At 39.8% G+C, this 16,741-nt stretch overlaps 1 protein-coding gene across 1 annotated transcript; it reads left to right on the top strand.

Moving 5' to 3' along the window:
• Positions 1-4,108: 4,108 nt before the first annotated feature.
• On the top strand, positions 4,109-15,929 carry LOC105051702 (MACPF domain-containing protein At4g24290). Its single transcript, XM_010932265.4, is given in 13 exon segments — positions 4,109-4,433; positions 4,668-4,991; positions 8,367-8,605; positions 9,586-9,787; positions 11,339-11,407; positions 11,493-11,679; positions 12,952-13,118; positions 14,957-15,037; positions 15,039-15,251; positions 15,253-15,279; positions 15,281-15,320; positions 15,323-15,543; positions 15,545-15,929. Coding segments are annotated over 12 exon segments (1,800 nt in total). The 5' UTR covers positions 4,109-4,433; positions 4,668-4,730; the 3' UTR covers positions 15,638-15,929.
• Positions 15,930-16,741: the final 812 nt, after the last annotated feature.

Genomic DNA, 16,741 nt, shown 5'->3' with positions numbered 1-16,741 from the left:
GCCAGCGATGAGCTTGTGCCTATGGCATGTACTCTCGATGACCTTCTGAGGGTCTGATAAGTTATCCCTCACGAGTAGCTCTGTATGTCTGCAGCGATCTTGTACCTATGGCATCTAGCACTTCTTATCTTCACACGAGAGGCATTATGTGCCGGCAGTAAGCTTGTGTCTGTGGTATGCACTCTCAGCGCCTTCTAAGGGTTTGATAAGTTATCGCTCACGAGTAGCTCTATGTGTCTGCGGTAATCTTGTGCTTGCGATATCTAACACTTTTTATCTTCATGCGAAAGGTATTATATGCCAGTGGTGAGCTTGTGCCTATGGCATGCACTCTCGATGGCCTTCTGAGGGTTTGATAAGTTATCCCTCATGAGTGGCTCTGTGTGCCTGTGATGATCTTGTACCTGCAGCATCTAGTACTTTTTATCTTCGTGCGAAAGACATTATGTACCGACGGCGAGCTTGTGCCTGTGGCATGCACTCTCGATGGCTTTCTGAGGGTCTGATAAGTTATCTCTCATGAGTGGCTCTGTGTGCCTGTAGCGATCTTGTGCCTGCGGTATCTAGTACTTTTTATCTTCGTGCGAGAGGCATTATGTGTCGACGGTGAGCTTGTGTCTGTGGCATGCACTCTTGGCGATCTTTTGAGGGTCTAATTAGTTATCTCTCACGTTAGTTAACCATCATTGTGGTTCAGGATCTCAAGTAGGAGAAGGAAGCAACTCTTGAAAAACTCGGGCACTCATCATAAACTGATGGCCCTGCAAGTTTTTTTTTCATAGAAAGTGTTATTATATTATTGGTAATACATGCAGAGATTTGCCGAATTTAAATTGAAGTTCCACCGAGCAGCTTTAGCTTTTTGAGTTATAGCTTCCTGATGTTTCGGGGCGAGACTCCGCCGCTTCTGCTTTTTTGATCAACAAGTTGGGTCCACTTTTATGTGATAGGATATTACTTCAGTGTTGATGCCGAGCATGTTTGTAACAATCCAAGCAAAAAGATTCGCATTCTCCTACAAAAGATAAATTAATCGGCATTTGGTTACCTCACATAGACGTGAGTCGAGTTTCACCATCCGACTCGGATTCTCCTTAGCCAGTTGGAGGCACCCGTTAATTAGGCCTTCTCTAAAATCTAGGCCCATCGAGGGCCCCAGACGATCCCTCAGTAATCATGTGGATTTCTCCTCGGATGGATCGCTCTTCTTCGACCACCTACTCTTCGACCTGATGCCGCTCCTGTCGAGCTGGTGCTTGCTATGGCTGAGGCAGAGGGAGAGGCTCCAGAGCTCTCAGAGCTCGACATTGAAGGGCCGCTCTCTGGATAAAATGATTCAGCCATCCCTGCCTAACAAGTCTATCGATCTCGTTGCGAAGTTGATGGTAGTCTTTAGTATCATGGCCACGGTCACGATGATAAAAGTAATATTTAATTGGGTCTCGGCGATATTCTGATCTCATTCTCATTAGTTGAGGTGCAGGTAACTCAGGTCTCACTTGTAAAAATACCTCGCTCTGAGGAACAGTGAGAGGTGTGTACCTATCATACTGTCCAAATGGTGATAGTCGTCGAACCCTTCTTGGGGGACTTTGAGATCGACGACCTTGACCTTCATTATTCCACCTCGGGGATGAAGATCGGGAGCACAGGCGGCTTTTCTCTATTCACCTTGCATGGAGCTTCTTGCTGGGTTCCGCCGCAGCTGAATCGACAGGAGTATTATCGGCAAAGGCCTCTTCTATGCAGGCATACTTCTCCATACAGGCAAGCATATCTGAGAGATCCTAGAGATAAGTTTTTATTAAGACTTTTTCAAGCCGTTCTTCAGTAGATCGCTCATCATTGCGACCATCGCGATCGACTAGTTCAAGCTTTGGACCTTCAAAGTCGCCAAGTGAATCTATTCATGAAGGAGAGGATCGACTCGCCCTTCTTTTGCTTGATGGTGTGGAGGTAGTCGAACCATTTTTACTGTCGTCGACTGCTGATAAAATGACTGATGAAAGATCGACACAGATCTTCAAAAGAATAGATTGATGCCGGCCTCAGACTCGAGTACCACTGCTGAGTGGCCCTCTTGAGGGTTGGAGAAAATGCTCGACAGAGGATTGCATCTGATGCCCCTTGAAGGAGCATTGCTGCCTTGAAGGTCTCCACATGGTCGACAGGGTCAGTGGTCCCATCGTAGACCTCCAGTTGAGGCAACTTAAAATACAGAGGGAGCGATTCCTGCACAATCCTCGGGATGAAAGGCGGTGAGCTATTATATCCTTTATAGGGCAGCACCGAGGAGCCATTATTATTGAGGATTTTTTTTATTTTTTTGCCTAATTACTGGTTGAGCTCCTGGAATCATCTTCCGAAGTCGGCCTTACGGACGGTACCAACCTCGAAGAACAGAGGAGATCGACGTCTGGGGGTTGAGTTATGGCCCGATTGTGGGCTTGGAGATCGTCCTCGGGCCGGTTCCTGGGCTCTAGGATGACTCTGATGAGTCAGCCTCCTTTTTGAACTTCGAGGAGGTGCCTGCAGCTCTAATTGAGGTAGTGGTTTTGGGCCGCAATTGAAGCAGAGTTCTACAGAGGTGCCGCTATGGAAGGCACAAGCGGCACCACCAAAGGAACCGTGCAACATACCACCGTGGGAGGGTGTTGGGACAGCCTAGGGAGGCTGTGGTGCCACTTGAAAGTGTGCGAAAAAAGTTTGGACCATCTAAATTGCGGTCATCAGATGTTGAACTTTCTGAGAGAGCTAACCAAATTGGTCAGCCGTGATAGGTGCCGGGAGGACCAATTGAGCCGATGGAGAGACTTCCGATGCTAGTGATTGAACTTGATTATCAGCTTGGCTGGCCACCTGTCGGGAAGTGGCGGCATTGGAAAGCTGGAAGATGTCCGTCTTGAAGCCATGAATGCGAATGTAGGCCCTTCCTCTATCTGTTGCTGCTCAAATCGGTTCAGGTCGGAAGACGAATGTTTGAAGTCAAAAATCAGATGCCTAGTCCTAATGCAGGGATGCTAGCACTGGAAAGACTTACAAAACAAGTCCCAAATCGAAGGTTGTGGCTCCGACGAGGATCCTTCGATGTTCAAATCAAAAAAGCAGAGAACAAAGGAGCAGTAATTGATTCTTTGAGAGGGATTCGATTTGACTTACCTGAATCCTCGGGGCTCTTGTTGTTTATATAGAAGGATATCGGACAGCGGATTGTATAGTTGTATGATCGTGCGATCTCGAGATTGTCGGACCGTTGAAATTGCCATAGTGGGTGAGATAATTCAGCCCTTGATGGCTCCCACGAGATCAGAGAAGACTGTTACGCCGTATTTTTATCTATTCAAGATGGACAGCTGTGTCGTACACAATAAAGAGATGTCGGCTGAGGCAGCTCATGCATAGGTCGGACTTCGCGGATGCTTCAGCTCAGGAGGGAGACTGACTCCTCAGCTCGTACGACAATCAGCGATCGTGTCGATAATTCGAGAGCTTGAAATACCTTACGATATAATGCCGATCCGAGGTGCTCACGGTATCTCCCATCACATATGGGAAGGATAAGATGAGAAGAAAGAAAAAAAAAATTATTTTATAATATATATTTATATATTATATAAATATTATGCTCGAATTGGATCAATAGAAATTTGAGTCCAGCTCATCTAATGGGTGAGCTTAAATTTTATATCTGATCCGACCATTTGGACTTAAAAAACAGATCCACATCCATTCAAAATGAGTTTGAGCAGACAGATAGGGCATCTGAAGTTAATAGATGAAAATAGGCACCTGAGCAAGTCTATATACAACATTTCATTTTCATCTATTAACTTCAGATATATACAAAATAGGCATATGAGCAAGTCTATATACAACATTTCATTTTCATCTATTAACTCCACAAATGTACAGAACGGCATTTCATTTTCATTCATTGACTTCAGATATGTACATCTACTAAATAATAAAGTTCTAAAGACACAAATATAAATATAGCAGAGACAATATATATATATATATATATATATATATATATAATATAACTAATCCAGAAAAATTATTAACAACGCCATTCATTCTCACAACCACAACGTGGACGAGTGTGTGTCATCACTGAAAGCGAAAAGAGCAGACGTTGATATACTTCGGCTGCTCCGCTTTAAAAATTTTGACGCAAGTCTCAATTCCGAGCCGTGGAAGGCACTAAAAAAACCAAAAAAAAGAGAAGAAGGAGAGGGGGAAAAAAATGCACGATCAAAAAGTTTTCCGGGTTTGGAGGCTTCCGTGAAGTGGAGGCAGGAAATTTTTCGATCTCTAGAAGATTCTAGGGTTCTAAGAGCATATAATCTCGAAGCCATTCGAGCTGGGATTCAGGAGTCGTTCTTTGATGTATCGGAACTGACTCTGAGAAGGTTTGGTGAAACAAACGCAGCGTGAGTTCTTGGGTTCGTTGAAGATTTTGTTGATTTTTTATTCTTCTTTTTTTCTTTCCCGATCTCGAAAGCTAGAGATTAATGCTTGGTTGCAATAGGAAAATTTCAGCAAATCGTGGGTTCTTGCTGATGATTTCAGTATTATTTGGAAAAAAGATTTGAATTTTGGTCGATTAGAATAGTATCATATCGTGTTTGAGTGAGCGCTCATTTTTTTTTTTTTTTTTTTTGAAGACGGGCAAAGATTTTTGTGAATGGTATAAATTAAGTGATTGGGTTGCTCTGTGATGTCCAAGAATGGCGCTTAGGGCCCCGCCCTTAAAAGCTGCAGAGATTGCAATTAGTTCAATTGGATTAGGATACGACATAGCGGCAGATATCCGGCTCAAGTACTGCAAGAGGGAAATTCCGGATCCATATTTGATCGAGTTAGATCGAGATCAGGTTCAGGATGTTGTTCTTCCAGGTGGATTATGTATTCCAAATGTACCGAAATCGATTAAGTGTGATAAGGGAGAAAGGATGCGGTTCAGGTCTGATGTTTTGACTTTTCAACAGGTACAATCTTTGCTGCCTTGGTTCTTTATATTGCTTGCGTTTGTTTGGTTTAAATGTATATGCTTGATAAGGCTGTAAGTATCCGTGGTAAATAAACAGATATTTGATGTCGTAGTCTATGTGGTATATGCCATATTACGAATTATAAGGCATTGATCACTGTTGATGAGATTTGGAATGTCTTATTTGGCAAACACCTCAGAATTATACATGTAGCAAGTTCACTATATGAAAGTTTACTGCAATAATGTTTACTATTGGAGATCGTATGACACTAGTTCCATTCTTCTTTTTGTTGGGCACTGGTGCGGGATCAAACTATCATTTAGACATATATCCTCTCCCATGGCATGCAAAACCCTGTCCATATAAGGATCACAAAGGTGTTGCACTTTTCACTATGTCCAATAAACAATAGATTCTTCATCGTTTCGTTGTTGCAAGCTATGTAATATGTTCAGTGCATATTACAATTTGTGATTTACATGCACAGTTATGCATATTTATTGTAGAAGCACAACATGTGTTATCATAATTGGCCTTGCCTAATGTTTACCTCATGCCTACTTACCTCAAGCTCTCTATATGTGCTGAATGGGTGTTAATTATCTTGGATATTTGCATTTTGCATGCCTATAAAACTTGTATCAAACAAATCAAGAAGGCAAAAAGTAAAATAAAAAAAAAAAAGGAAGAGGGGGGTGGGCTTAAGCATAATGCAAAGCTAGCTACTCATACCATTCTGGTTATGTGGGCCATTACTTGGTTTCATCAACAACTTCATATTGGCATTTTGTACCTGTTATATTGGCAATGTGTTACGAAGATTTTAATAAGGCAGTATTTTAGCCATAGCAGGATTTAGAACTGGCCTTGCATTATTAGAATTTCCTGAGACATCCAAAAGTCAAAACCAAGTATAAGTGGGAGGGACAAGGTTAGCAAATTTTGAACTAGGAACATGAACAGACTGATCCATGAGCCTGCTTTGTATTGTTTCAGTCTAGGTCATCAGGTTAAAATTACTGGAAATTTTGGATAAGCTTGCCCTGCACCTGGTTTGTCAGTTTCTAATGTCAACTACAATTTGGTACATGAAACTGTGGGAATCATGTCAGATAGCCTACTTATACTCTAGTTAGACCTAGACTACTTGTCTCATTGTGGCTGTAATTCAATATTTCCAAGGAAAAGAATCATAGAACTATTCAAATAAGATATGCTTAAAAAATGTTTGTAATGCCATCTTGTTGTTTAAAGAACCTTTTTTATCTGACTAACTTATGGCAATCTGGTTATAATCTAATCAATAGAAGCAGTTCTAGCTGAGTTTTCTTGTCCATTTCATTCTTGAACCATGCTCCCACTCCCTCTCATGCTGTTGTTCCCTAAGCCACTAAATCTATTATGAATATGAAATTTATTGGCCCTTTATTGGAATCTTATTTTTGCTCCTAGTCACACTTCCATACTTCTAAGAACCAGCCTGTATTTTTGAGTGGATAATAAGTTGTTTGCTGCAAAGTATGATGTCTGTTATTATATTGCTTCCTTTTGTTACCTGTCTCTTCTGATTATTTTATTACCTCCTTTTTTGATGAGCCACTGTAAGGCTTCTTTCACTGTAACTTCCAAAAAAGCTTACTTATGCTTGATGGAAAAAGTGAGCTACCGGTGCAATTGTTTTCTGTGGATAAAACTAAGGTTTTACATCCCATGGGATGGGACTGTTCTGATTTTTTCATGGAACGGGACGCGTCACCGTCTCGCCCCGTCCCGACACTTGGGACAGAGGATGTCCCAAGATGTCCCGATCGGAATATTGGGACACTAGCGGGATGGCCTAGCCCAACACATGGCATGGTACCCCTGTCCCGGTGTCCCACAGGACGTCCCAGGACATTCCGCCGGGACTTGAATTTTTGGATAAAACTATTTTATTATGCGAGTAGTCATTTCTGTTTCGGGGGGTTCAAGATTTTCATGGCCAAACTATTTGGTCTCGAGTTTGGAGCTGTCACTCTACTTATGTGTTATCAGCTTATATTTTCAATTGGATCTTGCCAGAATGGATACATTAGGAAATTAACTTGGAAAATTTGGATTTGGGGAAACATATGGCATGATTTAGGTTTGTTAAATAAATAGTTTATGAAAAAAAGTAATTAGATGGGAGAATAAATGAGGACGTGAGTTGAGGAGGAGACGCCACTGAGCGTAATGACAAGGCATGTCCGATTCTGACTGGGAAAAAAGATGAGGTTTTAATTTCAGTGCATCACGTAGGAAATATGCATGAAATTCTTCTTAAACTTCCAAAAGTTGGTAAAAGGAACAGAACGTCACTAGGAGGTGGGTGTGTGTGCACGTGCGACATAGCAAGAGAGTTCACAGGACCAATTACTCTTAATAGGGAAGTAGCATTCTTCAAACAAACCAAAGAGTGGACCTGATGTATCTCTAGAAAGTAGCCACCATAAAAAATCACAATATAAATGAAAGTTATGTAAGACCCTCCCATCTGCTTTGTTATAGAGCTCTGGCCATAGTACATGGGAAAGCCACAATGACAAACTGATTCTTTTTCTTTCTCTCTGTTTTTTATTTTTTAGCTGAATGAAGAATGATATCAACAATTGTTTCTTATAAAGACATGTATAAGGTAGTCTCAATTACATGATGGGCTCAATTGCAAGAATTGTGATGGAGTTGTTTTTTTTTTTTTTTTTTTTATTTTTTTTTTAACTAATTCAACCTGCAATTCACCTGAAGCAATTCCCTTGGAGTTCACTGCAACAATTTAAAAGCTTTGGTGGGAGCACTCATTCTTTTGTTGTTTTTGGTTATGTCCTCTTTCAGTAATGGGATCTCTTGGATAGTATTCTCAAGAATAAATATTCTATCTTAAAAAAAAAAAAGCCATTCCGTTTAACTGCCACATGCCGCCACCCCCAACAACAACCGAAAAAAGAAAGAAAGAAAGAAAGAAAGAAAAAGAAGCCATGCCATCACTATATACACCTTGTCTGGCTTGGTTTTTGTTAGTCCTGGCATTTGAAGCAACTGATATTGAGAGGTCTTGTTTTTCGGCATCTTCAGTGAGACATAGCATAATTGTAGGAGGTATCTTCACAGAAGCACATCTGAAGGTTTTATTTCCTGGTTTTTTTTTATTTCATGTGTTCAAAGTGCTTAAATGCCAATTATTCTGGTTCATTGAGGGAGTGGCAGATGAACCATTATTTTGAACCCTGGCATTCCCAGCATTCCTTAATATAGGAAGATGAATTCCCATATGAAAAGCAAATTGTGGATCTCTTCTGTTTAAATGCTTAAAGAACTTATAGTTTCTGATTTTTGTGAAATCTTTTGCAGATGTCAGAGCAATTCAACCAGGAGCTGTCTTTATCCGGAAAAATTCCCTCAGGCCTTTTCAACCATATGTTTGATTTTTCAGGTTGTTGGCAGAAAAATGCAGCAGACACCAAATCTCTCGCATTTGATGGGTGGTTCATTACCCTTTACACGGTTGCACTATCAAAATCTCAAATTGTACTTCGTGATCATGTTAAGCAAGCTGTTCCATCAACATGGGATCCTGTTGCTTTGGCAAGGTCAGATATTCATTTGATCTAAATAAAAAGATGATTCCATATGAGAATGCTTAAGGCCCTACATTACCTCGAGTGTGGACACTCCAAATTTTGGGTTTTTTGATGTGTTGAACATTTGGATACTCTGGAAAAAATTATGACACTTCTTGACACATCATACCATCATATCTTGATGCTATCATAATTAGGTGTCTACTTCTGGCACTTCTATATGAAAGTTATCCAGTCTAACATGACAATTAGCAACTATTTTATCAAATTTTATAAACTTATGGAGCATAGATCTTGCTTGATATTCATTATATGAGTAGAATAATACATATTTGCTTACACACACATATAGTAACATGCAGACATGTCCCTATGTCCGATTTCAAGAAGATTCCCATATCAGATTCTTCTAGACATTTGGGCACTTGACCCTTGTGTCCAAATGTCACTGCTAAGACCATGATATCTAATGGGATGATATGTTCGCTTATTTATCTTACCAATTGCAAAGTTTTCTCTCTTTTTTTTTCTTTTTCTTTTTTTAGCTAAGAAGTTACGTCAGTGTTTACTCTAGCATTCATATCCTTGTTTCTGGTGAAACTTGGGCATATTTTATTGAAAGACTTTTGGACTCTCATAAGTCTAGCTCGCAAATTTCTATTGAGTTTGTTTTGGCTAGCATATATCTGATTTTAAGTAGAATTATGTTGATTGGTAGAGTTTGATATTATCAAAGTTTGCGCTATACATTTTTCTTAAAATTGTTTTCTAAGATTCAGTGTAGCATTATTCTCAGCCTAATGCATCAGTACTAGAATTTCTTGTTTTTGTGAAGGCTTTATATGTGATGCTCAGTACCTTAAACGTTCATAACTTATTGAAAAATATCTGTAGCTAGCAGCTTCATGGGTATCACACTCCTTTTTGTTTGATCTTTCATTGGCAATTTGCAAGTTTTGGTGTGCTTTATTTATTGCTTGTAATTCCAGGTTTATTTCAAACTTTGGCACTCATATTGTTGTTGGTGTGAAGATGGGAGGGAAGGATGTAGTTTATGTGAGACAACAGCACTCATCGAGCCTCCAACCTGTTGAAGTTCAGAAAAGGTTGAAGGAGTTGGCAGATAGGAGATTTCTTGATGTAAACGGACCATATCATTTGAATTCTAAAGAGGCATATGGAAAGGATAAGGTGTTTCTTTTTTTATTATAAAAATAAAAAATCCTCTTCTGTTGTGTTGTTTTTTCTGTTTTTCAAGTTAATGTCAGTTAACACAGTGTAAAAAGGTTCTCTTTACCAATATACATTACGAGGTTTTCTAGGAGTGATGCTTGATACACACACACATGCACAAAACACACACACACACACACACACAGAGACAGATTTTTATTATGGGTATGACCTCTAATTGAATATAAACTGAGGTACTTGGTCATCAGGATATAATAACATTTGTATGAGTGTCTGTGAATGCGAGGTTATATTCCTCCCTCCAAACCAGCTTGTAATCAACTTACAAGTTGGTTTAAATGGGAAAATGACTCGTGCTCATTGTATCTTGCATTGCCTAAGGTAACATACATAGAGGAATTCATGTCTTAGTTTTTCTATAATCTTTTTTACCAGTAATTGCACTGCACAATAACTGCACGCGTCCATATATGAACATTTGATCATTTTCATTAGTGGAATGTACTTGTAAGATGGTCCTCTGGGAGCAACGTAGCACTCATGCATATATGCATACTGATGTATGCATACATTTGTGTGTATACATATATACTTGAGAGAGAGATCTTATGTTCTTTGTTCTAAGGTTAAAGTGACATTCTGCACTAGCTGTCAAAGGTCTAATAATTTGCAAAAGAAAACGCTGGCTCCACTTTCTTAATTAAATAGATCAAATATGAAATTTCCACTGAGTAAAGATAGAAGATTTTGCTACTCAGGTCTTTCATTAAGTATGTGCTATTCTGCAAAATAAAATGGTTGCATATGTGCAACTTTTTCTGGCAGGCTATATTTGCATTGCTGAATTAACACAGACATTTTTTTTTTCTTTCTTTTTTTTGGCTTGGGGGGGTGGGGGGTATGGGGGTGGACAGCAGAACAGAATGAACAATTTTTGTGCTGAAACAGGCAGGAAATAATCAACGATTCTGCAGATCTGAATGGTCATCCCTTTTTATTTTATGTTTCTAGATACTGATAGTGTGTGGGTTTTACTGTTACTGGACCTTTTCATGATTATCTAGATTTATCTTTTTGTTGTCCTTTGCCACTGCATGTTGTGAAAGGAAAGATGAAATTCATTATGTATTCTCCTTTTTTGTGTAATTTGTCCCTTGCAATATCAGAAGTGCATAAAGAATTCCTGCTATCTTGGAATATCAGAAGTGCATGAAGAATTCCTGCTATCATTTGTCTTAAATTGTAGATACACTAATGCTTGCAGGAGAATTTAGCATGTGTTTTTGCTAAAATGCTACCTCAACTTTGTAAAGTCTGATGAATAAATTCCCCATTATGTATAGGAGAAACAAACACATGTTGACAGAATAGTTTGTGCATATTCATTTTCCATTTTAGTTGATTTTAGCAACCAGTTTGCAACTAAAGTAGACAGTGCAGTAATGTACCTCTTAGTTGCATTATTAACAATCCAGCATCAGACTAGAGGAGTGCCTATTTGGATGTCCTTTTCTTCCACTGAACCACTTTAATATTTTTATAGCGCAGCTTGATATCAAAGAGCAACGGTTAAGGTTTGCAGGTGCCAATTCATCAAGTTCTTACTCTGCAAAGGAGGTATTTCCTTTTTGCCTTTGTCAAAAGGCTTTAAACTTAGCTAGTCTTACTGAATGGTTATTGTATTTTACTTATTCAATTTCAGGATATCATGAAAATTTTCAAGCGAAGAGGGGGAAAAGATAATAAAGATTTATCTCATAATGAGTGGTTAAACACAGTTCAATCTGAACCTGATGTTATATCAATGTCTTTTTTGCCAATCACATCTCTCTTAATTGGAGTTCTTGGTAGCGGATTCTTAAATCATGCCATCAATCTATACCTGCGATGTAAGTATCCACTGATGTTATCTGCATTTCAGTTGTCTTGTAAGACCAGCCTATGGATGGATGTAAGAATATGCTTTGGCTTCAGCTTTGCATGACTGAGATTCATTTGGTTCAATCATTAAAATTACTATAATTTTACTAGCTTAAAGATGAAACTACTTCCACATTGGCTGATTGGTGTATCATTTGTACATGGCAACTAAGTATACACTGCATCTCCTGGTATTTGTACACAGATATGAAGGGTAGGCTTTGATGTTCCCAGGGCATAACTATGTGATGCTATGCTTTGGGGCTACCAATTATGGTGGGGCATCCAAATAGATGATTCATGCAGTACCTTAGGATCTACACTGCAATGCCTAAACAAAGGTTCTGATAGTTTTAGATATTATTTACCCATCAGGTGGTCAAACAAATGAGTAGTTTTTCAGTAATGGCAGAAAAGAAATGTTTTAATTCATAATTGAAAAGTACACAGACCACCCTTTTTTTTTTTTTGGTTCTTGCATGTGTGTGCATGCACTTCGCAAGCCATGGACTTCTACAATGTTTTATTGAATGAGAAAAGGAATAAGGTTCTTCCTTTAATGATATCATTGCCTTTACAATTGCTCAAGCTGCATTGGTAGATTTGAACCATTGATATCAGCATGTACGAGTTTTGGCTGTTAAATACCACGAGGGAAAAGAATCAGGAGATTATGTCAGCTGTCTCCCCATATCTATCAGACATTAGGTTCTTCTGCACTTTGAGAATGCTGAATGGACGAGTTTCTTTCCAAGCTTTTGTACCCAGTTGCATGCCATCACTGGTTATTCACCTTTTCAGTTATGTATCTACCAATCATCAATTAGTAAGCACAAACTAGAAAAATAAATCATCAGCATCTTATTACCATTTTGAACCATCCTTTTTTTTTAATCTATGGGTTGGTTTCCTACAGTGGATTGCATTTCATTGTTCTGACAGCACATCTATCCAAGTAGTATAATTATAGATAGAGCCTGTAGTCATTAGGAATATGCTGTGGCGGGCATATTATGTTTCCCTCCCCACTACTCTTCGTAAACTGGCTGCAATCATCAGGAGAGTTTAAAGGGTGACGTGGTTGATTCCTTTTCTATGATCTGATAGAAGCAAAAGCAGTTTCCTGGCATCCAATTATGTATTCAAGTATGAGTTGTCTGAGGCTTTTTATTATCACATGCTGCAGATAGTGCCCATATATTTTGTTTTGATTTTCATAATTGTTGCCCTCCTTGTTTCAGATAAGCCACCACTAGAAGAACTTCATCAGTTTCTGGAGTTTCAATTGCCAAGACAATGGGCACCTGTTTACGGTGACCTTCCCCTTGGTCCTCAGCGGAAACAACAGAGTAGTTCTTCTCTACAGTTTACATTCATGGGTCCAAAGCTCTATGTTAACACCAGTATGGTAAGTATTCAATTTTAACAAGTCTGTAGGTTCTTGGTAGTAATTATTAACACCCATATTGCATTATTACTGACTTCATTCAGAGCTTGTACAAGACATTAAAGAATGTAAGGTTTATGTTAGGTTGATTCTGGACCTGGTTAAGTAGGCTTGAGTGGATGTTTTGATGCAGAAACATGCTATGCAGGATTGATATTGTTGCTGCTAAATAGGCTCATTTGTCTCTTTCATTAATGGTGCCATTATCTTTGAGGATTAGGGGTTTTCTGAATGTCCAGTACTTCTGGGGATTGATGTGGTTGGGCCATAGCCTAGAGCAGTAACCACATCTCAGGCTTGGGATGGGCTGGACCTGAACTGAATCAATGCTTTTCTGGTGATCACGACACCACTGGTTCCCCTCCCCCCGCCCCCCCTTCCCTTCCCTTCTGTGTGCGCACTATGTGTGGGGAGAGAGTGAGAGAGATTGCTTGGTATCTGCACTCTCTCACAGCTGGCTGCTGCGAAACAGACAAGATGCCTTAAACTTATCATCATTGTCAACTTCAATCTCTCCATGAGAAGCATGAGTTGGCTGCGGATAGGGGAGGAAAAGTGAGGACAGAAGGATGGTGGGGTATCAACAGGAAAGGAGGAGAGGAACTACAAGCAGATCAGTGAGGGAAAGCAAAGAGGGGGTGAGAGGGAGGTGCATTGACTGGGTAAAGGGGAGAAGAGAGGGAGTTGGGTTGTCCAGGGAAAGGAGAGGGCATAGGGTTAGATTTTTACATATATTATATTGCATTATAATATTTGACTTTTCAAATATCTGCGCCAGATTGGCCAAACTACTGAAGGCCCAGCAGGTCAGGTATCCATCCCAAGGTCTGATGCTTGGCTATTATACCAAATGATGTCTTGTACATGGGCCATGATGTGAATTGGAGGCTTCCAATCATCTAAGAAGAGGAGACATAGAAGACCAAGGATAGAGGGAACATAGGGGTTGCTGATCCTGCATTCCTAATTAAGCACTCTTGAAACCAACTGCAATGTCTTGTATATAGCTTAAAGTTGCAGTTGGAAAGTCCTACTACAACTCATACCACCAGAACCTCATCCAACATGTTATTTCTCTCTGCCTTGATTATATAGGAATACAGGATATCCCTCCTATATTTTTATGTTATCTTGGATATTTAGGGTTTTTACTTTTTAGAATGATCCCTTCAGCTTCTCCCATCTTTTATAACTTCCATGATGAGCTATTTTCTACTTGAATAGAATGATTGCCAGCACGCTATCTTGTATAGCTTGCATGACATCTTACTACCCCTAAATTCTCTTTTGAAAGCCTGTCTTAACGAAAAAAAAAAGGTCAGAATCTAAATTTTTTTATCATAACATTCAGTGTGTTTCTCGAAGCAACCATCAATTCTCCTCAACATTCAGCAATAATGTTTTTCGCACACAGGCAGTCAATGTTCAGTTGCGGGTCAAGTCTTATTTGAGAATAATACCTTAATATCATTCGTTAGCTGTTTCCACGACTGGTTAATTCAGTTTTGGTTCCAAAATTCTAGATCTGACGTTATCTATTACATGACAAAGTAGGATCTGCATAGCCAGCTTTTGATTTAAGTAGTAAGGTTTTCGTTTTATGTATCCAAGCAAGTCTGTTAACATACTTCTGCCCATATGGAAGCCTGGATTAGTCTGACATATGTTGGATGCTTTCGTCAAATAGTCTATCTCCAAGATCATCCCACATTTCAGTCTCAGCATATGATTGTGGGATTTTTTTTTTTTTTAATATTCTTTTTCATATCTTGTTGCTTCTGAGATAATATTTCTTGCAGGTTGATGTAGGCAAGAGGCCAGTCACTGGTCTTCGGTTATACTTGGAAGGGAAGCGGAGCAACAGATTAGCGATCCATCTCCCAACATCTTTCATCCCTTCCTCAAATCCTCCAGTTCCAGGATAACTCTAGCAGTTACTTCCCTCAGGAACCATATGACCGCAGGTACTACGAGCCAGTTCAGAGAAGACACTTTTCTCATGTCTACACGGGTCCAGTTGAGGCTGATGATGATTCCTCCATTGTTACTGGGGCTCAGTTACATGTCCGTCATCATGGGCTCAAGAAAGTCCTCTTTCCTCCACCTCCATTTCTCAACAGTTTCAAAATGCCGTGCTGGTTAAGAATGCTGAGTGGGAAGAATCTCGAACTTGGTCCAGAAATCAGGCCTCATCTCAACACTGATCAGCACTCACTTCTCAATGGCTGCCCAGAAGCCACCACCCCGTCCTGCAGATGTGAACATCAACTCAGCAGTGTATCCTGGTGGCCCGCCAGTTCCAGTGCAGACTCCGAAGCTGCTTAAATTTGTCGAATACAACGGAGATGATGCGTGGCCACAGGACTCCCCGGGTTACTGGGTCGTCCTCAGGTGCAAAGCTGCATTTGCGTAGGGGTAAGATCTCACTTGGGGTCAAGTACTCGCTTTTGACAACAGTGCTACCAGATGAAGAGTTATAGTTAGAAGGAGGAGAAGAAAAGACATCAGTTCCTTAAGCGCAAAACTGGTCCACTAAAATCAATGCCCCTTTTAAATACAGAGGTGGATGGAGAAATTTTAGAAAGAAAAGTTGTTTCAAAGTGGGCATCAGGGAGCATTGGATGTTTCACTGGTGGGTGTTTGTAATATAGTATAGTAAGACAGCTTCTGTAATTGTTTTGAACTATGAGTTGTTTCCACCAATGGTCGTTTTAAAGCCAATGCTCAATATCAGATATTCAGATAAAGCAATTGCCTCTCCAAAACTGACAATCTAGCATTGTAGACTGTCTTCATAGGATTAAAATGGAAAAGTCTATTCAGGGTCGTATTTTGTGATGAAAAGCTTGTTATGGATTATAACATAGCCAATGAGCCTACGAGGGAGTAGCATCTAACCTGATATTGGCTGAGCAGTGAGAATCAGAAAAGGATACGAGTCACAGCGTAGTCAGCTACTTGGTAGAGAAAATTGGATCAATCGTTGATGTCAAGTTGTCAACGGTAGCAATTGGGAGTTTCAGCTGGTACTTACGTCCAGGATGATGACGTACGTTGCATCACCCCTGAGAAAAAAAAGGAAATAAAGGAAAAGGAAAAGAAAAGAAAAGATGATGATACGTGCATTGTGCTTCAAATATGCTTAAAGATCTTCTAGCTGTGCCTGTCATTGAAAATATTCTAGGTTCGTGCCAAGAAAAAAAAATTTCTAGGTTGCTTTCATTTGCTGGCTAGCATATCTGCATTATAAGATTAGAACCAATGATCATAACCTTTTGTGTAACTTAAAGCTTCTAATCATTTGAAATCTGATACTTCGCATCTAAAAACAAAAGGAGATCTGCCGAATGCACATAGTAATGGGTTTTTTTTAAATCGATCAAATTTCTACTCGTAAATCCGTTAATTAGGCCTTCTCAGTTTTTGAATAGTTAACACGCAGATTCTCACGGCTCTATTTATTTAAGGATGATACTGTAAAGATCCGGTTCAGCAGCCCAAAAAAAAAGGGGAGTTAATCAGGCCTTGAGCATCCCTACAAAATCAATCGGAGCCAAGGCTTGGGGTTGCCCGGCCTACCAGTC

This window comes from Elaeis guineensis, chromosome 9 (assembly GCF_000442705.2).
Source record: "Elaeis guineensis isolate ETL-2024a chromosome 9, EG11, whole genome shotgun sequence".
Taxonomy (NCBI): domain Eukaryota; kingdom Viridiplantae; phylum Streptophyta; class Magnoliopsida; order Arecales; family Arecaceae; genus Elaeis; species Elaeis guineensis.
The sequence above is the reverse complement of the archived record's forward strand: the minus strand, read 5'-3'. Positions and strand labels throughout refer to the sequence as shown.